The following is a 26,975-nucleotide window of genomic DNA, read 5'->3' as shown; positions in this document are numbered from 1 at the left end:
CAGACCCCAGGACCCTCTCCTCCTTTTTTAAAAAAAAGTGCTTTGCTGGAACCCTTCCGGGAGCTCGACCCGTCTCTGCTGGGCCAAGAGCCACCCGTCTCCTTGCACGCCGTGCCTGCAGGCTTAGTCGTGTCCTTTGCGACCCCATGGACTCCAGCCCACCAGGCTCCTTTGTCCATAGGATTTTCCAGGCCAGAATACTGGGGTGGGTTGCCATTTCCTTCTCTGGGGGATCTTCCTGAGCCAGGGATGGAACCCGCATCTCCTGTGTCTCCTGCACTGCAGGTGGATTCTTTACCCGCTAAGCCATCGGGGCAGGGCCCTGCAATAAACCGCTCCCTGCTCCCAGCTCCTGTTCGGCCTCACTGCATCAGGCACACGGACTTGTGCTAACAGTCTGCCACCCTTTGCATCCAGAGTCAAGGACTTGAATGAAGTAGCACTGACAAAGCTGCTTTACGTAAACCAACAAGTGATTCAGGAGCTACGCTCCCAGAGAACGGTGGACCCAGACCTCTGGGAGTAATCTACCCCCACCTCCCACCCTGGTCTCTCAATTCCGGGGCTGTCATTACGTGAACGGCAGTGGACGGCTGGGAGGAAAGCCTGCAGTGAGACGGCAAAGGGCACCCGTGAATCCAGCCTTCTGAGCTGTGGCTGTTCTCAGCTCCTTCTCCAGGGCAGGCACATCTCTCAGCTTCTGGTTATAGAGCTGGGGGTTGAAGTGCAGGGTCCTGAGATGATAAATCTAATCGGTGTCTTTTTCAGCCGAGCATCCCTCTGAGGTGGTCTACGCACCTCTTCCTTTACCCGCCGAGCACCTCTGCTGAGCTGCCCAGAGGGAACCCGTCATCCCTCCCTGAACACCTTGCTTCTGTCCATTGTTTCCATGTAAATTGACAACCATACCCGATACTGTGCCTCCACCAGGTAGAATCCGGTGGCTCGGGGTCAAAGGTGGGAGCAGGACTGGCCCCTCTTGCCGCAACTCCCAGGGACCCACCTGGGAATCTGTGCTCTGTCTGCGCAGCTCTGAGCCTCACAGGTACAGAGGCTCTGGTTTCCACAGGGGAAAAATGTTTCTACCACGAAATACATCACAAATTCTGTTAAACTTGGAGTGCTTCCCTGGCAGTCCAGTGGCTGAGACTCCCTGCTCCCCATGCAGGGGGCCAGGGTTCAATTTCCTGTCAGGGAACTAGATTCCACATGCCAAAACTAAGAGCCAGCGCGGTCAAATAAATACATTTTTTTAATAAAAGGGACTTTCCTGGCGGTCCAGTGGCTAAGACTCCTTACTCCCAATGCAGGGAGTGGTGTGGGTTCAATCCCTGGTCAGGGGACTAGATCTCATATGCTGCAATGGAAAGATCCTGCGTGCCGTAACTAAGATTTAATGCAGCCAAATAAAGAATTTTTTTTTTAAGAATTAGGGTTTAAAAAGAAAAAGGGCTCCCCTGGTGGCTCAGTGGTAAAGAATTAGCCTGCCAGTGCAGGAGACATAGGTTCAATCCCTGGTCTGGGAAGATCCCACGTGTCGCAGAGCAACCAAGCCCAAGTGCAGCAACTACTGAGCCTGTGCTCTGGAGCCTGGGAGCTGCAGCTCCTGAGCCCGGGACACATACGAAGAATTCTGTTCAACTTGAAGCTGTCTTTATGTTGCTCGCCCAGAGACTGGAGGGCAAGGGGAGGAGCTGCCACTCTGGCAGCATAACGGACTGTCAGGAAGGTTCACAGGAGGGAGGTAAGTGGGGGTCCGCAGCTCACCACACTGCAGCTGGTCTGGAGGTGGCATCTGTTTCACCCACACTCACCCTCAGCCAGGCACTCTAGGTCATCCTTGATGGGTCCAAGCCCCTGGCCACCTGCCCTTCTAAAGCCACGGCTACTGAGCTTGACCATCTGTTCTCCAGGCTGGGCAGGAGGGCACCAACAGATGGCACAATGAGTCGCCTAGGCACCCACCTGCTCCTCTTCCCTCCGTTATGGCTGCAGCCCTGCCTCTTCCTGATGGTCAGGGAGGATTTTTACTCTGTTTCATCCTTTACCCTTCCAATACTCCTCTGATTGGATGAATTCCACTGACTGGTCTTTGAGTTTGCTTTATCCTTTCTCCTGCTTGATCTAGTCTGCATTCGAAACTTTCGATCGCAAATTTCTGTTCAGTTACTGTATTCTCCAGCTCTGTGAATTCTGGTTGGTACTTTTTAATAGTTTCTCTTTGTTGAAATCATATATGCATTGCTTGTATATGCACCTTGTATCGTTCTACCGACCTCAGTGAACGTCTGCATGACTGTTACCCCAAGGGTGGATTGTAGTCGTGCTGAGACCCTGGCCAGAACAACTATTTCCCTGGCCACGAGGTGTGTTGGCCGCACAGCTCTCGATGACAGACTCCAACCAGGAACTGCCCTCAGCTGAAAGAAGTGGCTTCCTCCCCCGTGTCACGCTCCCTGCTGGGTAGGGGGTCCACAGACAAAGGCAGGTCTGTGCATGGGGGAGTGCATTCCTGCTGCCCGCCCTCCTTGATGCAGAGGGGATCTGAGGGCCCATCCTGGCTCCAGAGCTCCTCACAGGATGGGCTGAGCCCCCTGCTGCAACTGAAGCCCCTTCCTCTGCCATCCTGCGGCTTTCACTCTGCACAGAGAGACCCCCAAGTGCACCCCCCGCCCCAAGCCTGCACTCACATCTCTAGGGGCTCAGCGCTTGCTTCCTGAAAACACAACATGGAATTTAGGCCTAACATTTCCTAATTGATTTTCTGTCTGGTGATACATCTACTGTTGTAAGTGAGGTGCTGAAATTCCCTGCTGTTATCATATGGTTATCTGTTTCTTCCTTCAGCTCCATAAATATTTGTTTTAAATATTTAGGTCCTCCTGTACGGAGTGAATAAATATTTACTGGTGTTAAAAAATACTTCCTAATGTTATATCTTCATGATGAACTATCTCTTTTATCATCAATATATTGTGGCCTTTAAACTTATAAAATGTTATATGTCAATATTTCATTTGGGCTTCCCTGGTGGGTCAGACTGTAAATAATCTGCCTGTAATGCAGGAGACCTGGGTTCAATCCCTGTGTTGGGAAGTTTCCCTGGAGTAGGGAATGGCTTACCCACTTCAGTATTCTTGCCTGGAGAATTCCATGGACAGAGGAGCCTGGTGGGCTACAGTCCATGGGGTCGCACAGAGTCGGACACGACTGAGCAACTAAGACTTTCACTTTTCATAATTCATGCATGGTCTATTTCATTAAATAGTGTGCCCCATAAATTTCTTATAGTATCTTTCTTCTGTTTCATCCTTTACCCTTCCAATACGCCTCTGATTGGATGAATTCCACTGACCGGTCTTTGAGTTTGCTTTATCCTTTCTCCTGCTTGATCTAGTCTGCATTCGAAACTTCCGATCGCAAATTTCTGTTCAGTTATTGTATTCTTCAGCTCTGTGATTTTTGGTTGGTGCTTTTTAATAGTTTCTCTTTGTTGAAACATATATGCACGTATATGCATTGCTTGTATATGCACCTTGTATACGCATTGTTCTACTGACCTCAGTGCACATCTGCATGACTGTTACCCTATCAGGAAAATCACTTATCTCCCTGAAAATAACATCTGTTTCTGGAGATTTACCTTGTTCTCTTGTTTGGAACATTTTCCTCTGTTTCTTTGTTTTTCTGACTCCGTGTGCGTTTCTGTGCCTTAGATGAAATAGACACAGCTCTCAGCTTTGACCGAACGGCCTAGTGCAGGGGCTGAATATTATCAACCAGACTGGCCTGGGCTACAGGTTGTCTCTCTGCCTTCTGTGATTGTCCAAGCCTCCTCCTTTGTTCTTAGTGGCTCCTGGCAGGTGAGCGTGTGCCAAGACCTGTCACTGTCCCAAAGGGGAGGATGGCACTCAGCCCAGTTGCACTTGGGCCGATTAGAAGTGGATTCTCAGGCAGCAGCTGGGAAAACATGTCATTAGGCCCCTTCCAGGGAGCACCTGCTCCCTCTCTGCTGGGTATGAGCGGGTGCTTGCAGGGCGTGGTGGCGGTGTTCCTATGCCCACTAAGAACTGTTTCTTTGGGACTTCCCAGGGGGTGCAGTGGATAAATAAGACTCCATCTGCCAATGCAAGGGACACGGGTTTGATCCCTGGTCCAGGAAGATGCCACATGCCAAGGAGCAACTAAGCCCTAGCACCACAACTACTGAGCCCGCATACTGCAACTACTGAAGCCCGTGTGCTCTAGAGCCCAGGCTCTGCAACAAGGGAAGCCACCGCAGGGGGAAGCCCGTGGACCACAGCTCGAGAGCAGCCCCCGCTCTCTGCAACTAGAGAAAACCCTCTCACCACACGGAAGATCCAGCGAAACCAAAAAAACCTAAATGACTGCGTCGTTGTTTGCTCCAGTCCTGCAGGACTCATGGATGCAAGCCCCTTTGGCTATTAGGGCCAGGTGACCCCGGGTGGGTGGGGTCACCTCAAGTGGAAGCTGCAAAAGCTGGGTGTGTGCAAACTCCTTTCTGCGAGATGCTGAGGCCTCGGTTCCATTATTGGAGCAGGCTGAGGGGAGAAAGGGGAGATGTGTCTGCCTGCTGCCCTGGCCTCTGGGAAGAGCTGCAGTCAGCCCCTGGAGGCCACTAAATTAGAAGCCTGGGCCCCAGGTGGCACTTTTAAAATACCCCTTTCAGGATGGAAGATAGGCATTTTTTTTTTTTTTTTTTTTTGGTCTGCTCCCAGCTCAGAATTGCTTCTTTGTTTGCTCCAGTCCCGCGGGACTCATGAGTGGAAGCCTCGTTGTCCATCAGAGCGGTATGCGATCCGTTCTGAGGGCAGCAGCCTTAACGGCCGCGGTGCAGACGTGTGCACGGGCTCCTTCCAGGCGGGCACTGTGACTCCTCGTGGACTGCAGAGAGAAGGCAGGGGAACTGTGCTCTAGCTTCCCTGGTCTTCGGGGGTCACAGCCCGCCCTGCTGCTGCTACTGCTGTTAAGTCGCTGCAGTCGTGTCTGACTCTGTGCGACCCCACAGACGGCAGCCCACCAGGCTCCCACATCCCTGGGATTCTCCAGGCAAGAATACTGGAGTGGGTTGCCATTTCCTTCTCCAATGCATGAAAGTGAAAAGTGAAAGTGAAGTTGCTCAGTCATGTCCGACTCTTAGCGATCCCATGGACTGCAGCCCACCAGGCTCCTCCGTCCATGGGATTTTCCAGGCAAGAGTACTGGAGTGGGGTGCCACTGCCTTCTGCCCGCCCTGAGTGTCTGCTAAACTCTGTCAAAGTAGGCAGATCACCTCTCTGACAGAAAGACCGTGAGGTTTTGCCTGTGCCCTCTGCACTAAGCCCTGTGGGGAGAGCCATGGCGAGTGCTGCGCATCTAGTTAAGAATCACTTCTTGGTTTGCTACAGTCTTGTGGGTCTCATGCACACAAGCTCTGTTGGTTTTTAGAGCTAGCTGCTTTGGGAGTCAGTCCCTCCAGTGGGAATCCTAACAGTTGGTGCACAAGATGTGGGGTCCAAACCCTTTGGTCCTTGGGGAGAAGCTGCATGTTGGGGGTTCCCTTGCAGTTCCAAGGGTCAACGCTGGGGTGGGGATGTTTTTTGCTGTGCTGCACGGATCATGCTCAGTCACTCAGTCGTATCTGGCTCTTTGTGACCCCGTGGACTGTAGCCTGCCAGGCTCCTCTGTTCCCACTCCAAGGGATCTTCCTGACCCAGGGACCCAGGGAGGGAACCCGTGTTTCCTGCGGCTCCTGTACTGGCAGGCGGGCTCTCACCTGGGGCACTGTATGGCATGCAAGATCAAACCTGTGCTCCTTGAAGTAGAAGTGCCAAGTCTTAGCCGCTGGATGGCCAGGGGGATCCTGGGGGGCGGGCTTTAGCGCCAGAGTGTGTCAGCCTTTCCTGCCTGCTTCCATGCGGGCATCTTCTCCTTTGTCTGGTGTGCACGAGTCACTCAGCTGGCCCCTGTATCGCTGTCACTGTACGGTGGATGGCTGTACAGTCAGCGCTGGTTCTATTATGTCTCAGGTTACTGCACTTCACAGGTATTCACTGTTCCAATCGCATTTGCTCACTTTGAGTTTTTGTGTCACATTTTGGTAATTCTTGTGATATTTCAAACCTTCCCATTATTATTATATGGGTTATGGTGATCTGTGACCAGTGACCCTTGATGTTACTATTGCAATTGTTCTGAGGCACCATGAATCATGCCCATATAAGACTTTGAACTTAGCTGAGAAATGTTGTGTGTGTTGTGACTGCCCTGGAGCCCGAGTTCCCCTGCCTTTCTCCCTCTTCTCAGGCCTCCTTATTCCCTGAGACACAACAGGATGGAAATTACGCCGATCAATAACCCTCAATGGTCTCTAAGAGAAAGGAAGAGTTGCAAGTCTCCGACTTTACATCAAAAGCTAGAAGTGACTAAGCTTAGTGAGGAAGCCATGTCCAAAGCCTCGACAGGCTGAAAGCCAGACCTCCTGCACCAAACTGTTAAGTTCTGAATGCAACGGGAAAGTTCTTGAAGGAAATTTAAAGTGCTACTCCAGTGAACACACAAACAATAAGAAAGTGAAAACAGCCTTACTGTGGATGTGGAGAAAGTTGTATGATCTGGAAAGAAGACCAAGCCAACCACAACACTGCCTTAAACCAAAGCCGGATCCAGAGCAGGGCTGTACTCAGTCTCTTCGGCCACGTTCGACTCTGTGGCCGCATGGACTGTAGTCCACAGGCTTCTCTGTCCACAGGATTTTCCTAGCAAGAACACTGGAGTGGGTTGCCATGCCCTCCTCCAGGGGCTCTTCCTGAACAAGGGATTGAACCTGTGTCTCCCATGTCTCCTGCGTTGCAGGCGATTCTTTACCAGTGAGCCACTGGGAAAGCCCTGAGCAAGGCTCTAACTCTCTTCAGTTCTATGAAGGCTGAGAGCAGTGAGGAAGCTACATAAGAAAGGTTTGAGGCCGGCAGAGGTTGGCTTATAAGGTTTAAGGAAAGACGTCACTTCCATAACATAAAAGTGCGGAGTGAAGCAGCAAAGGCTGATGTAGAAGCGGCAGCAAGTTATTGAGAAGATCTAGCTAATTCATGAAGGTGGTTACACTGAACAACAGAAGAAACAACGTTATCTTAGAAGAAGATGCCATCCAGCACTCTCATAGTTAGAGAGGAGAAGTCAATGCTTGGCTTCAAAGCTTCAAAGGACAGGCTTATCCTCTTGTTAGGGGTGAATGCAGCTGATGACTTCAGTTCAGTCGCTCAGTCGTGTCCGACTCTTTGCATACATGGACTGCAGCACGCCAGGCTTCCCTGTCCGTCACCAACTCCTGGAGCTTGCTCAGACTCATGTCCACAGAGTCAGTGATAAGTTGAAGCCAACACACATCTACCATCCCCCAAATCCCAGGGCCCTTAAGAATCATGCTCTGTCTACTCTGCATGTGCTCAATAAAAGCAGCAGCAAAGCCTGGATGAGAGCACCCCTGCTCACAACATGGTTTACTGAGTATTTCCAGCCCATGGTTGAGACCTACTGCTCAGGAAAAAGGGTTCCTTTCAAGGTGTTACTACTCACTGACAAGGCACCTGGTGACCACAGAGCCCTGATAGAGATGCACAATGAGACTCACGTTGTTTTCACGCCTGTTGAGACAACATCCGTTCTGCCGCCCAAGTGTCAGGGCCACTTCGACTTTCAAGTCTTATGATTTAAGAAACACACTTCATAAGGCTATACCTGCCATAGACAGTGATTCCTCTGGTTGATTTTGGCAAAGTAAACTGAATACCTCTGGAAAGGACTCAACATCTGAGATGCCACGAAGAACATTCATGATTCATGGGAAGAGGTCAAACTGTGAACATTCACGGGAGTTTGAAAGAAACTGATTCCAGTCCTCAAGGGTGATTTTGAGGAAGGAATGGCAGATGTGGTGGAAATGGTGAGAGAACTAGAATTGCAGTCTGAAGATGTGACTGAATTGCTGCAATCTCACGGTGAACTTTATGGATAAGGAGCTGCTTCTTGTGGATGAACAAGTAAGGTTGTTTCCTGAGATGGAATTGACTCCTGGGCCAGATGCTGTGACGATGGTTGAAACAACAACAAATAATTTAGAATATTAACTAAACTGGCTTCATAAAGCAGTGGCAGGATTTGAGAAGATTGACCTCAGTTGTGAAGGCAGTTCTACTGTGGGAGAAATGTTACAGAGACATTGTTCGTGAAAGGAAGAGTCAATCCATGTGGCAGATTTCATTGCTGTCTTATTTTGAGAGATTTCCATAGCCACCCCAACCTTCAGCAACCACCACCCTGATCAGTCAGCAGCCTCAACACTTGCTCCTTGGAAGGAAAGCTATGACAGACCTAGACAGCATTTTAAAAAACAAAGACATCACTCTGCCAATAAAGCTCCATGTAGTCAAAGCTAGGGTTTTTCCAGTGGTCATATATGGATATGAGAGTTGGACCATAAAGAAGGCTGAGCACCGAAGGATTGATGCTTTTGAACTGTGGTTGTTGGAGAAGACTCTTCAGAGTCCCTTGAACTTCAAGGAGATCCAACCAGTCCATTCTCTTAAAGGAGATCAGTCCTGAGTGTACTTTGGAAAGATTGATGTAGAAGCTGAAACTCCAATACTTTGGCCACCTGATGTGAAGAGTCGACTCATTGGAGAAAACCCTGCCTGATGCTGGGAAACATTGAGGGCAAGAGAAGAAGGGGGTGACAGAGGATGAGATGGTTGGATGGCATCATCGACTCAATGGACATGAGTTTCAGCAAACTCGGGGAGATAGTGAAGGACCAAGGAGCCTTGTGTGCTGCAGTTCATGGGGTTGAAAAAAGGCAGACCCAACTTAGTGAATGAACAATAGCTTCTTATTAAGGTATGTATTTTTGGAACACAATGATATTGTAATACTTAATAGAATACAATAGAGTGCAAACATAACTTTTATATGCACTGGGAAACAAAAGCATTTGTGAGACTTGCTTTACTGTGATATTGCCTTATTGCGATGGTCTGGAACTGAACCCGTATTATTATCTCTGAGGTGTGCCAGTGGGTTTTGTGTGGCCATGAGAAGCGGGGGGCTCAGGGGCTCCTGTGTCACCATCTTGGCCTCTGTCCCCCTCCCCATTCCTGTAGCATGCTTTCCCAGCCTCACAGTGGGGTTGGACACATGGGGATGAAAGTGGGGGGGTGTCATCATTCATTCACTAACATTTAATGGGTACTGCCTAAGCTGGACACTGGGGTTATAAAGACAAAACAGGTACAAATATTGCACCAAGAAAGCTCAGAATCTTAGGGAAGATCCAAGGAAACAGCATTTCAATGTGATGAAGGGATCACAGAGGTCTGTGTAGTAGTCTGAGAGCTTGGAGGAGGTCGTGGGCTGGGCACATGGCTTCATGGAGGAGGTAACACATGCTCTGGGTCTTGCAGGTCGAGTAGGAGCTTGGCAGGCAGGGGTGCACACTCCCATTAGACACAGTAGATTTATGCATCAGAGAGAGGGGTCGCTGTTCCCAGACTCCTTTGAGCAGGCGCAGCCAATGAAAATAATCTCCTCTGTGGCTTTGGAAAACACTGCTACAACTCTGGAAGTCTCAGTTTCCCTTCTTGTTGAAGAGGAGGAATGTTAACTGCTTAGAACCCCTGGGAGAACGAATCAATTTATGTGGTTTACAAGAGCAAGTGTTTACTTATTAGAAAGCCTCCAGGGGAACACATGGAGGAGAACACCCCGCTCGAGCAAGCAGCAGCAAATGGGGCTGGACTCTCATTAGCCCGAGAAGGATTGATCTTCTGTCACTGATTCCCCAGTCCCCCAGCAGTTTCGACTTCAAGTTTGTTCAATATTTTAAAACCAATTTAAAACCAATTTTTGAGTTGGTTTTTTTTTTTTTTTTAATATTGCATTAATCAAAAAATGCATTAAGTGTAGGGTCAAATAGCTTAGTTGATGGGAAAAGCCTGATTGGGCCCCAGGAGACACAGGCTTGTCTGGTTGGATAATGTCATATCAAAGCCCAGAAACCGCTCAGCTTTCAAGAGAGAACAGTGGAGCATAGCCATGGATGGCTGAAAGGAAAAGCCTTACAAGTGAATTGAATGGAAAGGAAATTTGAAGAAGGCTAATGATGGTATTTTGTTGTATTAGCAACATTCAGACATGAGGATTCATCTGAAGCCTTCAGTCCCAGGAGGGGAGGCTGCGATGAGATTTTTATTGTCAGGTGTGTGGAGTGCCATCCTTTCAAAGGTTTCAGGTCAATGGGATTGCAGAGGTCACCCATTTGAAGATCACTGTGGTCTGAGAGAAATGAAGGAAACAGAAAATAAACTGGCTCTAGGAAAATAAAAACCCTTCATTCTCTTGCCAAATGGAATTGGCTCTTTCAGTTTGATGAAATAGATTGTTGGGTTCATCCTTCTCCGTGTCCAAGAGTAGTCCTGGGTGAAATGAGGAAACCGGAGACGTGCAGAATATACTGGTTATCCTGGGTTCTTTTCTCTTTCTGCCTTGCATATGGAAGGCTGAATCCTTTGTGGCTGGCTTTCAGCTGGGTGTGGCCAGGGGGAGATGTTAGCAAGAGCCCAGAGGATGGGTGGGAGAAGTCAAGGTGTGGTCGTCACTCCCCTCCAGCTTTGGGTCCACTCCTGGCAATGTAGCCTCCCCGCCCCCCAATTGTGTCTCTTTTCAGAGCTCCTCTGTGGTTCCAGCCCTTGAGGCGGGTCCCCGTGAAACACCCTTTCCGCCTCCTCTCCCTCAGGCCTGGGGCAGTCACGTCTCCCCCCAAAGCTGTACTCTCAGACTTTCCCCATCAATCTTGGTTCTTGCGACCCTTCCTCCCACTGCAGGTCACTGTGACCCTTCGATTACAGTCTCTTTATGTGTGCATCTGAGGAGGACCCTCAATGGGTCAGAGACTTAGGAAGAAATGGCAGCAAACCCCCCAAACTCCAGTTGCCTTCTGTTATCAGGCAGTCGTGGACCAGCAGAATTTTCCAGTTTGGTTGGGCCATTAGCTTCATTTTGAAATAAGAGAAATATGAGGCCTGGTTCAGTTGCCAGGGGCACCGGTCAGGAAGGAGGCTCACTTTAGAGCAGTCTTATTCCAGAGCTGTCTCTTCCTGAATCCTCTCTTGGATATCCCTGTCTAGGATTAAAGATTCCTTGTTGGAATTCCTATCATATTGACTGTGCAACCCTGTGGCATCTACTGTGTGTGTGCTCAGTTGCTAAGTCATGTCCGACCCTTTGCAACCCCACGGACTGACTGTAGCCCACTAGGCTCCTCTGTCCATGGGGTTTTTCAGGCAGGAATACTGGAATGGGTTGCCATTTCCTCCTCCAGAGGACCTTCCTGACCCAGGACGGAATCCACATCTCCTATGTCTCCTGCATTGCAGGCAGATTTTTTTTTTTTTTTCTTTTTTTAACCACAGAGCCACCTGGGGAGCCTGTGACATCTAATAAAGTAACACAAACTCCATGAGAGCAGGCACTTTATCCCCGCAGACGAGAACAAAGCCTAACCTGTTAGAGGTGTTTAATACTATTGAAGAAATGAAAGAACCTCTTTTCCTTGTAGATGCCACTGTGGAAAGGGAACATTGCCTGAAATCAGGCCATCGCCACAGCAGTGGCCCCTCCCCCAAGGGGAGGTCAGACTGCAGAAAACCAGGAACCGCTCTGTGCCCTGGGTACTGGCCAAGGTAGTCAAGATGTACATCCAAGGGATAATTTCAGAGCCCAGACCCTTGCACCTTCCCACACAAAGAAAAGCACTAAAATCATTAACGTGAGAGGTCTGTTTTGTGTGATTAGCAGTAATCTTTGCTTCCCCAGTGGCTCAGTTGGTAAAGAATCTGCCTGCAGTGCAGGAGACCCGGCTTCGGGCTCGGGGTGGGGAAGATCCCCTGGAGAAGGAAATGGCAATCCACTCCAGTATCTTGCCTGGAGAATTCCATGGACAGAGGAGCCGGGGCAGGATACAGTCGGTGGGATTGCAAAGAGTCGGACACGACTGAGTGATTAGCTTAACTTTGATGTTTGACTCTATTTTTTTTTCAGCACAAACTATTATCAGAAAAGAACAAAAACACAAACTCCTATTATTCTGCTCCTCCCTTACATCTTCAGAGTGGTTCTTCAGATCTGTCTGAGAGTCTGTCTCCTGGCTATAGTCCTCAGTAAGGTCCCTAGATAAAAACTTAATTCACAACTTTTAGGGTGTGCATTTTTCTTCAATTGACACCATCGTCATTCAACAAACACCTATTAGATGCCAGTGCACCAGGTACTGTCTTGAGCCTCAGGATGCATGGATGAACAGAAGTCTAGCTGGAGAGAACCTTGCTTCTGTACTTTGTCCATTTGGTGCCCTCTGCTGGAACGTTCTATGTCACCTTATTCCCCTGTCCTCTTGACAAGCTCTGACCCGCCCTTCATGACTTTCTTAGGGAAGTGCTATACAAAACTGGATTTGCTACATTTTGTTTTAGCATATTATTACCATTACCTATTTTCCCATAAGCCTCCCCTATAGCTCCCTGGTGAGCCTCTGAAGATAAATGTACTTCTCTGAATTTTTTCGGAGAATCTAGCAGGATGACTGTCCCGTAGAAATGCTGTTTAATACCTGCTAATAGATGGTGTCTGCAGACACAGGCCCCTTGATACTGACCATCTGTCCGTAAGGCCAGCTATAACTTTCTTTATCCCATATTGTGGAGTTCCTTTCCTTTCTTTTAATTTGGGCTACCTTAACCACTGGGGCTTCCCTGTGGCTCGGTGGTAAACAACTCACCTGCCAATGCAGGAGACGTGGGTTCACTCCCTGGTCTGGGAAGATCCCCCAGGGAAGGAAACGGCTACCCACTCCAGTATTCCTGCCTGGAGAACTCCAGGGACAGAGGAGCCTGGCGGGCTACAGGCCATGGAGTCACAAATGAGTTGGACACGACTGAGATATTTATTAACAACAACAACCTTAGTGGTGTTGACCAAGGCTGGCTGGTTCCTCCTGAATGAAGGGGTTGATGGAATGGGTCAGGCGCGGGCCAGCTTTGGGTTAAGCAGTGCTCTTCTTCACTTCACTGCTACTGTTGGGAGATAGACAGATGTTAGGGTATCCCTTCTCGGAAGGCCTTGTCCATGCTGTTATCAAATGAACAGAGGGGTGTGAACTGATGGACAACACCCATTTCCAAGAGCATCAGCCTGTCTTCCAGTCTAGCCCTTCTGGTCCTGAGGCGGTGGTGGGGGTGGGTGGGGGTGGAGGGGGTCTCAGGGACACCATTATTCCTGACCTCTGGACCCAGTGAGCTTGCATTCGAATGCCCTGGAGCTAAATTAAGTCAACAGAAAGGGCGTGTGCTGCCTCTGCTGTAGAAACGGCAGCCCAGTCCTAAAGCTCCCAACATGGTCAGGCCAGCATAGTAGGAGCTGCTGAGAAGCCCTGAGCTCATGTACTGTGCTTCCTCAGTTACTTTAAATTGAGTAGAAACCTCCGCAGAATCTCATAGGGATTCACTTCTTTATGCTCTCATTTTAGAGCATTTTTTTTTTAAACAGGCTTTATTTTATTTTTTGTTTTTAGAATGTTAACATTCATTTCTTTTTGGCTGTGCTGTTTCTTTGCTGTGCGGGCTCCTTTCTAAGGTGTGATGCGAGGGTTTCTCACTGCAGGGGCTTCTCTTGTTGTGGAGCTGGGGCTTTAGGGTGCGTGGTTTCAGAAGTTGCAGTTTGCGGACTCAGGCTCAGTACCTGTGTACACAGACTTAGCTGCCCTGAGGCACGGGGATCTTCAAAGATCAGGGATTGAATCCGTGTCACCTGCATTGGCAGGTGGATTATCACTGAGCCACAGGGAAGCCCTTTAGAACATTCTGATATTTATCATTCTCAACTTTTGAAATTAAAATGTTCTGGAACTTCTATGCCTATTGATGAGGCTCCTGTCAATAGAATGACTAAAGGATTTATCTGGGTAGATTTCATGTTTATACCCCTCTTAATGTCTCTATCAGGAGAAAAAATAATGAGCAAATTCATCAAGTGTGTTGAAATTTTTACTCCTTTCTCCTAAGGTTTGGCCGATTATTGTTGTTCAGTCACTAAGTCATGTCTGACTCTTTGTGACCCCATGGACGGCAGCTTCCCTGTCAAACTCATATCCATTGAGTCGGTTATGCCATCCCACCATCTCATCCTCTGTCGCCCACTTGTCTTCCCGCCCTCAAGCTTTCCCAGCATCAGGGTCTTTTCCAGTGAGTGATAATCAATAAATAAAAGAAAATATATTTGCATTTCCTTAAGCCTGATACAGCACTTCAGAGAGTCAGGCTCAGTAAACCCGTGCTTTACCTCATCAAGACTGAAATGAGGTGTAGCACAGCTTTTTGCAGGACGACACCCTCAGCAGGAAACCCCTTTTCTTGTCACTTTATAGAAGGAAATGGCAACCCACTCCGGTGTTCTTGCCTGGAGAATCCCAGGGATGGGGGAGCCTGGTGGGCTGCCGTCTATGGGGTCATACAGAGTCGGACACGACTGAAGCGACTTAGCAGCAGCAGCAGCAGCAAAGCTACAGTGTAACTCTTAAACCAGGTGCGCCTAAGCTCTGTTCATCCAGGGTGGAGCACACCTATCAGATCTTTTGATCGTAAAATAGCTTGTCTAACCTGTTGGTTCTTTCCATAGATCAAAGAAGTGGGAATGATGAATAAGCAATTAGCATATGACCAGATCTCCTCTGAGTTTACCTTTCAGTAATCTCTCCAACAAGCTATGTGAACAAGAGAGCATCCAAAGAAAGCTCACAAGAAGTCAACAAGCCTGCACGCAGTGGGGGATGACGATGACTCTAAGCCCCCATCTCAGCGATTCACCGATACTACTTCCCTTTTTCCCCTTAAAAACCTTCATGGCTGAGCAGACTCTTCAGAGATGGTTTCTGGGGGACACTGAGTCCACCATCTCCTCAGATGGCCGGCTTTCTGATCAAAAGCAATTTTCCTTTCTACCAACAGCTGCCTCTCAGGTATTGATTTTCTAGCAGTGAGGAGCTCGACCTGAGTTTGGTAAGAATATTGCTAAAGAAACAACGATATTCTTGCATCATATAATACTTCTATCACGTCATTCATGGAGAGAGTTCTCACCAAAGACTTTAAACAAGGGCACTTAAAAAAAAATAATGTGAAGTTAGTATTGATTTCCCTGATTCAGAGGTTGTTAAATTGTTTGATCTCTTTTCTAAAGACTCCTCCGATCATGCTAGACTCCTTATCCCTACTCCACTCACCCCTGGGGAAGAACCAAGACACCACACATGACCGTTGGGAAGTCTGCAGCGGGACCCTGAGGACAGGGGTCATTTGGAGGGACTGATGACTGGGGAGCCAGAGCCCCACTACCGTGGCTGCAGGCTGCTAGTCTGGTCCTTTCTTTTTCAGATTGGAACCTTTGATGATCTCCAGAAACCAGCTCCTGTCCCCGACGAGAGCCTGAGCCCCGATCTGGGGAAGAGCCCCGATCTGGGGAAGGCAGAGGGCGCATTACCTGAGTGACTGTTCCTGAGGCTTCAACCACGGTGCCGCAGTCACCCTCGTGGTACGGTTCCTTACAGTCCCGGCAGAAGACGAACTGCGGGAGAACACAAGCAGGTTAGAGGCGGGCTTGCGGGCCCCGTTTGGTCACAGCCTGCTTTCCTTTCCCAAGCTTGCTCTACTCCTGCCCCTGACTTGGTGATGCTTTCCGTGCCAAACTACCTTTCGCAAAGAGGAAAAACAGTCCTATTTTGATGACACTGTTCACTCTTTACTAAAGAATGTTCCAAGCACCGCAGAAGTATTTCGAAAATGAGTCACATTTCCTCTCTTCTGTCTAGCAGAAGAGACAGCAATGCAAAGAAATATCTATGGTTAAGTGTTACTGGTGTTAGCATATGAGGAAAACAATCTCAGCCAAGAATTCCACATCTGATATTTATTTACTTGCATCAGTTCAGTTCAGTCCCTCAGTCATGTCTGACTCTTTGCAACCTCATGGACTGTAGTATTCCAGGTTTCCCTGTCCATCACTAACTCCCAGAGCTTGCTCAAACTCATGTCCATTGAATTGGTGATGCCATCCAACCATCTCATCTTCTGTTGTCCCCTTCTCCTCCTGCCTTCAATCTTTCTCAGCATCAGGGTCTTTTCCAATGAGTCAGTTCTTCACACCAGGTGGCCAAAGTATTGGAGTTTCAGCTTCAACATCAGTCCTTTCAATGAACATTCAGGACTGATTTCGTTTAGGATGGACTGGTTGGATCTCCTTGCAGTCCAAGGGACTCTCAAGAGTCTTCTCCAACACCACAGTTCAAAAGCATCTATTCTTTGGTGCTCAGTTTTCTTTATAGTCCAACTCTCACACCCATACGTGGCTACTGGAAAAACCATAGCTTTGACTAAACAGATGTTTGTTGGCAAAGTAATGTCTCTGCTTTTTAATATGGTGTGTAGGTTGGTCATAGCTTTTCTTCCAAGGAGCAAGCGTCTTTTAATTTCATGGCTACAGTCACCATCTGCAGTGATTCTGGAGCCCAAGAAAATAAAGTCTCTCACTGTTTCCATTGTTTCTCCATCTATTTGCCATGAAATGATGGAACCCGACACCATGATCTTAGCTTTTGGAATGTTGCGTTTTAAGCCAGCGTTTTCACTCTCCTCTTTCACTTTCATTAGAGGCTCTTTACTTCCTCTTCACTCTCTGCCATAACGGTGGTGTCATCTGCATATCTGAGGTTATTGATATTTCTCCCTGCAATCTTATGCAGGGTGTCTTCCAGCTTGTGCTTCATCCAGCCTGGCATTTTGCATGATGTACGCTGCATATGTTTTCTTGCATAAAGGATTTATATATCCATGTTTAAGGGTCTTACTTTTGTATTGAAAGCCTACTATGGAAAGAAGAATGGGCCGTCATGGGTTGAATTCTGTGCCCCACAAACTCATATGTAGAAGCCCTAACTCCCGGCACCTCAGAATGTGACTGTGTTTGGAGATAAGACCTTTGAAGAGGTAAGTAAGATAAAATGGGGTTTCCCAGGTGGTGCTAGTGCTAAAGAACGTGCCTGCCAATGCTGGCGACATCAGCGATGTGGGTTCAATCCCTGGTTGGGGACGATCCCCTGGAGAAGGAAATGGCAACCCACTCCAGTATTCTTGCCTGGAGAATCCCATGGACAGAGGAGCCTGATGGGCTAGTCCATGGGGTCACAAAGAGCCAGACATGACTGAAGTGGCTTAGCACACACGCATGCAAGGTAAAATGAGGTCCTTGGGGGGGAGTTGAGCAATAGGACTGGTGTCCTTACAGAAGGCGATCAGGACAGGCACTGGGACTGAGAGACGACCATGTGTGGGTGAGGGAATGTGAAGTGTGAGTCACTCTGACATGTCTGACGGGACTGTGGCCCACCAGGCTCCTCTGTCCCTGGGATTCTCCAGGCAAGAGTACCGGAGTGGGTTGCCATGCCCTCCTCCAGGGCATCTTCCCGACCCAGGGCTTGAACCAGGGTCTCCTGCCCCAGGGACGTCGAAGGAGAAGGTGGCCATCTGGGAGCCAAGCAGAGAAGTCTCAGGAGAAACCAACCCTGCTCCCCGTTCTCGGACCCCCGGCCTCCGGAACTGTGAGAACGTACGTTCCTGTGGTCTTAGCCCCTGGCTGTGGCGCCCCAGGAAGCTAAGGCGTGGCTGAAGTAAAGCTTCTCACCCGGAGACGCGCTCCTGTCAGCATTCAGCGCTCCCTTCAGGATGGAGGAGACCCAGGAGTCGATGGTCCTCCCCTTTCACTGACTGAGGAGGCTGGAGACGCGAATGCTGCAAAAGGAAGCTGGCCTCGCTCGGCCCCTGCGGCCTGCCTCCCCTCCCCGTCCCGCTCGGAGGCGCCGCGGTGGCTGAGGGCCTGGGCTCCGCGGCGACGCCGGGGCTGGAGCCATCGCCCTGCCCCTTGAGGACCAAGACCACCTTGGAAGAGCGGCCTCGGAGCCTGGGTCTCGGTTTCCTCCTCCTCCTAACAATGATAACTGTCTCACATGAGCGCCAAGAGAGGTAGCTGAGATAAAACACACGCTCAGTGGCTACAAGCAGGCCTGGCACATGGTGTTTTCTGAGGAGATGCCAGCCAGGCACTGTCCTTATTTCACGGCTGGAGAAGGAGTTAGATAGTGTTGGCTGCTCAGTCATGTGCAACTCTATGCCCACCGGGCTCCTCTGTCCATGGGATTCTCCAGGCAAGAACACTGGAGCTGGTTGCTATTTCCTTCTCCAGGGGATCTTCCCAACCCAAGGATCAAACCTGCATCTCCTGTGTGTCCTGCCTTGGCAGGGGGTCCTTTACCACTAGCGCCACCTGGGAGATGAGTTCCTTCACTAGAAAACTGGTTCCCTTCAACCACCACTCAATTTACTCCGTGGGGAGTAACATCTCTCCCAGCAGAAGCTGTATTCAGGGAAGATGTTCCAGCAGAAAAGAGAGCCCGGTAAATGAGTATGGCGTGTGGGCGATGCTGGTGGGTTTAGAGAACAGGCCCAGTGTGATCTGATACGCTTCTGTTTGAGAGGCAGGCTCTATACCCCTCCTGCCTAAATCTGGATGTGCTGACCCCTCGACCAGCATTGGTAGAAGTGACAGCCTGCCACTATTGGGGCCCTGGCATGCTGCAGTCCTTGGGGTTGCAAGGCATCAGACACAACTGAGCTACTGAACTGAACTCACAAGAAACTGGCAGCTTCCACTCTCTGTCTCCTGGGACATTTGCTCTTGAAGCCCAGTCACCATGGAGAGGCGTGCATGGAGAGGAACTGAGGCCTCCAGCCAACAGCACTCTTGCTGGCCGGTGTCTGAGCCGTGTTTCACCTGGGTCTTCCAGCATCTGGGTGACCTGCCCCCCGCTTACCCAACGTGGACTGGAGACCAATGCTTGCACAGGGCTCTGTCCAAATTACAGGTTTGCGGGCAAAGGCAAAACAAAGCAGGAACCAGATCGTCACTCTTCTAAACCCTAGGTTTGGGGATGCTTTTTACACGGCAATCGATAAGCCCATACAGCAGTGACACTGTATTCCTGGAAGCCTCGAAGAATTTCCAGAGGCTGGAAAGCTCCCAAATTCATATACTAGAGCATAAACCAGAAATTGAACTCAATTTTGCTTGAGATAAGACTGATTTGGGGACTTCCCTGGTGGTCCAGTGGTTCAGAATCCTCTTTCCAATGCAGGGGACACGGGTTCAATCCTGGTGGGGGAAGTAAGATCCACATGCTGTGAAGCAGCTAAGCCCACTTGCCACAACTAGAGAGAGGCCCTTGAGCTGCGGCTAAGACCCGACGCAGCCAAAAAAAAGACAGGTTGAACTGATAAACCCCCAAACAGGATCTAGAAAAACCCAGCTTCATCCCAAACACATCACCACTCTGCCTCACCTCAAAATAACAGCCTTTTCAGGACGGTTTTTTTCATGTTGTCTTTTCCAGAAACAGGTTCCCTGCTCCCCCCTACCCTCCCCACGGTCACTTTCTTGTTTCAACAACTCATCTGAAAATAATTTTAATGTCAGGGCATAACAAACAAGAAGAACAAGTATTTTATAAGGAAAAGGCCTCCTCTACAGATGTCACCATTTGGCTTCTGAGCCAACACTTTCAGAGTCTTTTAGCCTTCTTATTTCTTCTCACAGCAAAGAGACTGAGCCCGCCTTTTGTGGGACGTAAACGTTCCTCAAAGGTTCATCTTGGTGGGAGAGGGGGTGTGTGTCAGCACGTGTTTACACAAAGCACCAAGACCACCAGGCTTTCATTTCTGACATTTTAACTTTCCCTGAACTGAAAGCTAATCCAGCGAACGGTGAACAGGTTGGATCCTAGAGTTCCTTCTTAAGGTTTTTCTTTTTTTTTTTTTAACGTATCCGCTCATCTGGGTTTGCCTCAGACTCAGCACTCTGCTCTCGTGTAGAAAAACTGTGAGCTGTGTGGTTCACTCACTGAGAAGAGCTCGCTGTATGATCTCAGCCCAGTGCTTTCCATGGAAGCAAGTCTGATCTCTTGGCATGACAGGGAAAACGCTTCACATCTTATTAGCTCGTGGATGAGATATAAAACCAGTTTCATGGTAGAGGAACACCCTGGAGGTTGATCATTTTGTCAGAATAAATAGGGCTTTCCTTACACAAAGACATTAAATTCCCTTTCATACCAGTGCTACAAAGAATAGAGTATTAAAAAAAAAAACGGAAAAGAAAGCGCATATAAAAATTAAACCCTCACCGCTTCAGTATGGCAAAAGGCAAGCAAAAGCTTGAAGAATGTGCTGGTGATAATTTAGCATGAATGCACTTGCTAATTTGCTCTTATTCAGAGAGTATAACTTAAGTTTAGCTACATAGTGCCTTTGGCTTTCTAGTTAAATAACTCAAATCTGTCTCATACAAAATGGGGACATAATTAGAAGGTCTGGTTTGATTTAAAAAATATCTTCAGGTTTTTAATTTAATTATCTAGAACTTAAGACTGTCAACCAGGTGCTTGAACAAATGCTTAGGCCTTCGGTTCTCAAACTGTGGTAGCAAGGAGCCCTGGGATGCCACAACAAATTCACAGAAGTGCGGTGGGATTATTTACACTTTTGAGGAAAAGCACAGTGATGCTTGGCATCTGTGGGACTCTGAATTACTAACTCATGGCATTAATGTACATTGTACTTCTCTTCTTTTGATGACATCATGTTTTTGCAAAGCAGGATTTTTGGAGGTTACTGTGTGATAAGAAAGACAGGTGAACATTTCTTTGGACCAGGAGATGTAGTTATTTAAGAATGAAATAAATATATTTTTTTCTTTCAATCTACATGAACTGTTTTTTCAAATGGGTATTAAGTTGTTAAGATATTAATTCTTCTTATGTTATTTGGACCTAAATATTTAATAAACAGAACTGTTAGGCATTTCTTATGGCCTAGAAGCACCAAGAGAAGCAGCCACAAAGGGCAAGGAGAACAGAGGAAGTCTGGGGAGTTCTGGCCTAGGCAGATATAGGATTCCTTGAAATCATATTTTGGGTTTGTTTGCAAAAACTCCCAGGGCACAGGTATTTCCAAAGAGCTTGAGGAGGAAGCAAATCTGACTGTAACATTTTCATAGTCTTTCTACCGACTTGCCTGTCTCCTTTCTGGGGCACATGGATCTGGCTTTAACCAATAGCGTCGATGGCCACAATTTCCCCAGGGGCTTATTAGTTATTAACTGTGGGCTCAGTTTTGCTGAGGCTCTTTTAAGATGCCTTATGAGTAAACACTAATAGAATTGACCACCACCTATTTACATTGTATACTTTTCCTGGGTTATTTTCTTTTGAGATAGATCTGACAAATGCCAACAATTTCTGCAGTCTTTTAAAAAAAGAATCTTTAAAGCTTAAAAAAAAAATCTTAACAGTAATAATACTTACTCTATTGATTTTCTAAACTCTATCCCCTTATGAAATTTGATTAAAAACCAATACATATGGGCTGTATTATCTTAGTGTCTGTGATGTTAGTTTCATGCGTCAACTCGGCTAGACTATGGTGGTGGACGTTTAGTTGCTGAGCGTGTCCGACTCTTACAATCCCATGGACTGTAGCCTGCTAGGCTCCTCTGTCCATGGGATTTTCCAGGCAACAACACTGGAGTGGTTTGCCATTTCTAGTGCCCAGTTATTCGGCCAAGCACTAATCTAGGTTTCTCAGTGTAGGTATTTTGTAGGTAAGACCAACAGTCACTTTACCTTAAGGAAGGGAGATGGTCCTAGGTAATCTGGGTGGGACTGATTCCATCAGTTGAAAGTTTTTAGGAGCAGAACTGAAGCCTCCTCAAGAAGAGAGTTCACCTGTGGACAACTGAGTTCCAGCCTGCCCTTCCTTGCAGCCTGCTCTATGGATTTAGGACTTGCCTGGCCAGCCCCATAACCACATAAGCTTGTGATCAAGCTCTCTCTGTCTATATGGATGTAGGTGTATTAGATATATAGATATCTACATATACATAGGGCTTCCCTTGTGGCTCAGCTGGTAAAGAATCTGCCTGCAATGTGGGAGACCTGGGTTCGATCCCTGGGTTGGGGAGATCCCCTGGAGAAGGGAAAGCCTACCTGCTCCAGTATTCTGGCCTGGCGAATTCTACGGACTGTATAGTCCATGGGGTCACAAAGAGTCTGACAGGACTGAGTGACTTTCACTTCACTCACATATAAATATATACTAGAGATCTCCTATTGTTGTTTTTTGTTGTTGTTCAGTCGTCAAGTCATGTCCGACTCTTTTCGACCCCACGGGCTGCAGTATGCCAGGCTTCTCTGTCCTTCACTATCTCCCAGAGTTTGCTACCCACGGGATGATGCATCTTAGAATATAACACCAGGAGCAAGTTAATCACACCCAACAATATGATGGCTTCCCTTTATTTGACAATGAATTTGGTGATCCAATACATTTTTCTCTTTGGAGTAGCTACCTGGGAAGTTGAGGGCAAGTTTCTCACGTAACTATAGTCATTAGCTCATTCTAGATGCCTAAAATGAAGCATACAATTTTTTTTTTTAAGGTTTTTGGCCATGCCATGCAGCATAACAGGATCTTAGTTCCCCAACCAGGAATCGAACCTGTGCCCCCTGCAGTGGAGCATGGAGTCTTAACCACTGGACTGCCAGGGTAGCCCTAAAATATACAATTTTAAAACAACTATTAAATTAGGGATAAGTCCAATGAGATAAACTTTTTTTTCCTAGTAAGAAATAGCCAAACTGTTCTTAACATTCAAGTCATATATCTGTCTTGAAATTAATATGTGTTGAGTATTTACTTTTGAAATGAATAAAAACTTGGACCTGGACAATATATAAGAGAATAGCATATTGTAATTCATGAAATCATATAGCGATATTTAAATATTAAAAAAAATCAGATACAATTTAGTGTTTAAAAGTAAAGCCTCTGAAGCCTGAGAGACCTTGAGTCAGAGACTCTTCTCTACCATTTATTATCTGTGTGATCCTAACATCTCTTTGCTTTAGTTTTTTTGCATCTGTAAAGGAGATATAATAGATAACTAAGACCTCATCCAGTTTCTGGCATACAGTAAACAGGAGAAATGGTTTTCTCATGGAGTTACGATGTTTTATACACAAAAATATTCTACAGAAAAGTAAGGTGCTAATTAAGCACCTTGTTAGTTAAAGTAATTCCCAATGTACTGATAACTGCTGTGTTTCTGTGAAGCCCCGAGTGAAACTGAGGACCTCCTGGGAAGTGCCAGACTTGTCAACTCGCCATGACTGCGGCCGAGAGAGGGATACTGACCTCTTCTTCTTCCTGTGCGTGCAGAGGTATCGTCACTGCCAGTCCTCTCAGGAAATCCCGTACTATCTTACAGCTAAATGAACCGCCCGTCACTTTATCTTTCAGCATCATGTCAGCAGACAAGTCATTTGATTGATGCTTGAGCTTGATCTCCCATATGCTCATAATGGAGACATTCAAAAGGAGATGTATGTATATTTTCTCTTTGGAATCAAACGAACAGCCTCCAGTGCTATCAGAATTTTCAAGTGGCTGCTGATCAATAAAGTTGAGAGCCAGTCAATACCTGTAAGTGATGACCCTCGAAATAAGGGTTTGATCTTCCAAGTTGAAATGTCTCTATATGAATGCCCAAAGTTCTTTGCACATGTTTTCTATCACGACATCATCTATTATAAAAGCATTTTATTATGTTTATTATTATTTATTTTTCTTCCACAGCTCTGAAGTTCTGTGTTAAAAGAGCAGGAGAACATCAAATGCCATCTCAGGACCCCTTACTGTAGTCAAGAGAAACATCAAAACTATGAAGCACACGTTTGTCCTTCTCTGGGAATAGATAAAATATTGTTCTTCTAGGCGTCTGACTTTCCAGAAGATGGCAGCAGTGATATATGGGATTCGGCCCCAGTGTATTAAAAATAGTCCATCGAAAGGACCAGGCTCCCTGTGGGGCGACTAGCCGCCCATATATGCAAAACTGGTTCTCACAAGCCTGTGCCACAGGGCGGAAATGGTGTTAAGAGTCTAACTTGCTAAAGCACAATTCTGAAAGGAAGAATGTCAGGTTATTTCCTTTCAAGTCCACAACATTTTAAAATCACAGAATTTCCTGGTGGGAAGCAGCTGTAAACTGGGCCACGCTCTAAATGCAAACAGACTAAGACGATCCTTTACATGCCATCTCCAGACGGCTAAAAATAAATAACTTCAAGGAAACTGAATATAGCTCAGTAGCTGAATTCTTTTGTCTTTTTCAAGTTCTATCCAGCTCCTCAAGGGTCAACGATGCCATCTCGATTGCCACCAACTGCTGTCACTTCTGCGCCCTCTCCCCTCGCCTCGTCCCCTGAATTATTTTTGTTTTAGGTTTGCCACCATGAAAAGCCCCTTACTTTCCTTGGTTTAATTTCTATTCATGGGAGCTCTTAAAAGAACCCTGAAAATTCTTATTTTTTTTTCCAGTAGCATCATGAGGTCATCAAGTACAAGTACGTATCCATTCAGTCTTTAGGTTGTACAGAGTCTTAATTTATACGCTTACCGTGAGTACCATCTAATGGGAAACTTTATCACCATCTGTCTCAGAACCTATTAGAGAAGATGAGCTCACACTATAAGAGACCCTATCTTCCAGGCTACTTTCAACAGGACTGACCTTGGAACCTTAAATTAAGAGAGGAGCCTGATAAATGCTTCCAATGGTGGGGGTGGGGCTCCTGGGGATGACCCTGCCGGGAACTGAGGCGTCCATGGTATGGTTATAGACAAAAGCATCTGAACTTAGTTTCTTCTTTAAGCTATTTATAGTTTTTCCTTACTGTTGTGTGAAAATTGTATAAATCATATGTTGAAAATTGTATAAATAGTTATGCTTAATTGGTTCACAGTGCTTTTCAGGTCTATTATATCCTTCAACTTCTCTGTATAGTCATTCTATTAATTTTTGAGAGTTTGATATTGAATCTCCAACTAACAATCTTCATTTATCTACTTAAAAAATAAATGCAATATATAACTGTATATATTTATATATTTATACTTTATATATTTATAAATGTATATAACTTTGTTCAGTATTTTCCAAGCCTCTTGTAAATGTGTTATCATAGTTTCATAATTTAAAAAAAAGTTGTAAAAAGATATTCTAGTTTTTCCAAACTTAAAAATGTTTTCAAAAACAGCTTTATTGGGACATAATTCACACAGTCTGAGTTTTAAAAAGTAGTTTATGTATTTTTTGAGTGGATAATACATGCACACAGGACAAATTTAAAAGATGCAAAAGGCAAATAGTAAAAAAAAAAAAAAAATGTCTCCCTTCCTCCTTGGTCAGCTTACCAAACTCCCCAGGGACAATCGCTGCCGCCTGCATAAATAAACGCTACTTTGAGACTAAAAGCGGCACAGAGCATTGCTTTAGGCAACGGGCTCTGCCCCTCACTTTCCATGTCACACACTCACAACCTGTCCTGTATCAGCTCCTGCAGAGCAGCCCTGAACAGCTGAAATCTTCCTCAACGGCCGCACGATAGTCAAGTCGACAGATGTATCTTAACTCACACATTTATGAATGAATTCAAGCAGCCCCCACGGATGAGCATTTAGGTCCTTTCCAGTATTTTGCCATGATAAGCAAAGCTGTGGGGCGCATCCTTCTCCACAGGTCATTTTGCACATGTGAGAGGAGACCTGCAGGGTGAGTTTCCAGAAGTGACATAGCTGGATCAAAGGGTGTGCGGCGTTCATATTTTGATTGCTTTTGTGAGCCTGATCTCCGTGGAGGGTGCACTGGTCCCGGGTCCAACAGCAAGGTGTGTGAGGGAGGGCTTGCCCCGGTCCTCTCCAGGGCGCCATGTCAACCATCGGGGCCTGCGTCAAACCCAACAAGGCCACAAGAGAATCTCTAACTCTAAAACCTGCTTCACCCACGTTGGATTTCTGCAAAGACACCTTCCTGGATGGAGAAATAGCTTCGAGTCACTTCTGAGCCTTGTCCAGACTGAACCAGGGTCAAGCGTGGCCTGTGGCCGGCCCTCCATCGGTTGTTTCCCTGTCTCCCCCCAAACCTGGGCTCTGAAACAAGGTGCTCGGAGCCTGTCACCAACTTGTTCAGACTGGCCTGATTCCATCCTGCTGGCGAGAAAAGGATTCTAAGTGAATTTTCACTTTGGTGGTTTTAAACAACTGATGGCCAACAAGCTGGAGGTCCAGCTGAGGGAGAAAGAAACAGGAGACACGGGAGCGGCAGGTTCAGATGCCCCTGCTGTGTCCTGGGCCTAACCCGGAGCTGAACAGACTCAGCGCCGCTGCCAGGACAGGGCAGGGGCCCTGGGGCAGTGTGACAGGTGCGACCAATGGCAGTGACCCCTCTCCCCGAGCCCCACACTTCCCGCCTCACCCTCTCTTGCTGTAACCATTTCAAAGAAGCATTCCCGTGGTGTCCGCCCCACCATCATCCTCCCCAACTCCCTCCCTCCCTTCACGGCTCCCCTTGTTTACGGAGGCTAAGGTCGGATTGGCCTGCCACCTGGGACCCTTGTGGGTCTTTGTTGATGACGTTCACAGCATTGGTGTTCCTCCCGACAAACTTCTTGGTGGGCGAATTTCCGCATCTAACTGGAAACTCCCTCTAACATCTTGCAAGGCCGGCTCAATTTTGCTTTCCAATCAGCGTTTCCCAGGCCTTATGGAGCATTTGGCTCCTTCTGGAGACGGAGCACTGGTCTCAGAGTATCACATTCAGCACCACTTTCAAATATTGCCATTCATTAGTGGGGCCCATTCAAATATTGCCATTAATTAGTGAACATGCTTGAATATGGCCATTCATTAGTAAAATGCACAGCATATGTCTTC

General features: G+C 47.3%; 1 protein-coding gene across 8 annotated transcripts in view; it reads right to left on the bottom strand.

Annotated features, from left to right (window-relative positions):
- The window catches only part of PRKN (parkin RBR E3 ubiquitin protein ligase), a 1,206,600-nt gene that overhangs the window by 30,015 nt on the left and 1,149,610 nt on the right, over positions 1-26,975 (bottom strand). For 7 of the 8 annotated variants that reach the window (XM_044924574.2, XM_044924576.2, XM_044924573.2 and 4 more), the window contains one exon: positions 15,583-15,666. The exons of the other annotated variant lie outside the window; for it this stretch is intronic. In XM_044924574.2, the coding sequence (XP_044780509.2) occupies positions 15,583-15,666 (84 nt within the window). The remainder of the gene's footprint in view (positions 1-15,582; positions 15,667-26,975) is intronic. 8 annotated transcript variants of the gene reach the window in all.

Source organism: Bubalus bubalis, chromosome 10 (genome assembly GCF_019923935.1).
Source record: "Bubalus bubalis isolate 160015118507 breed Murrah chromosome 10, NDDB_SH_1, whole genome shotgun sequence".
NCBI lineage: Eukaryota > Metazoa > Chordata > Mammalia > Artiodactyla > Bovidae > Bubalus > Bubalus bubalis.
Note: the sequence above shows the minus strand (reverse complement) of the source record. Positions and strands in the feature narration are given on the sequence as shown.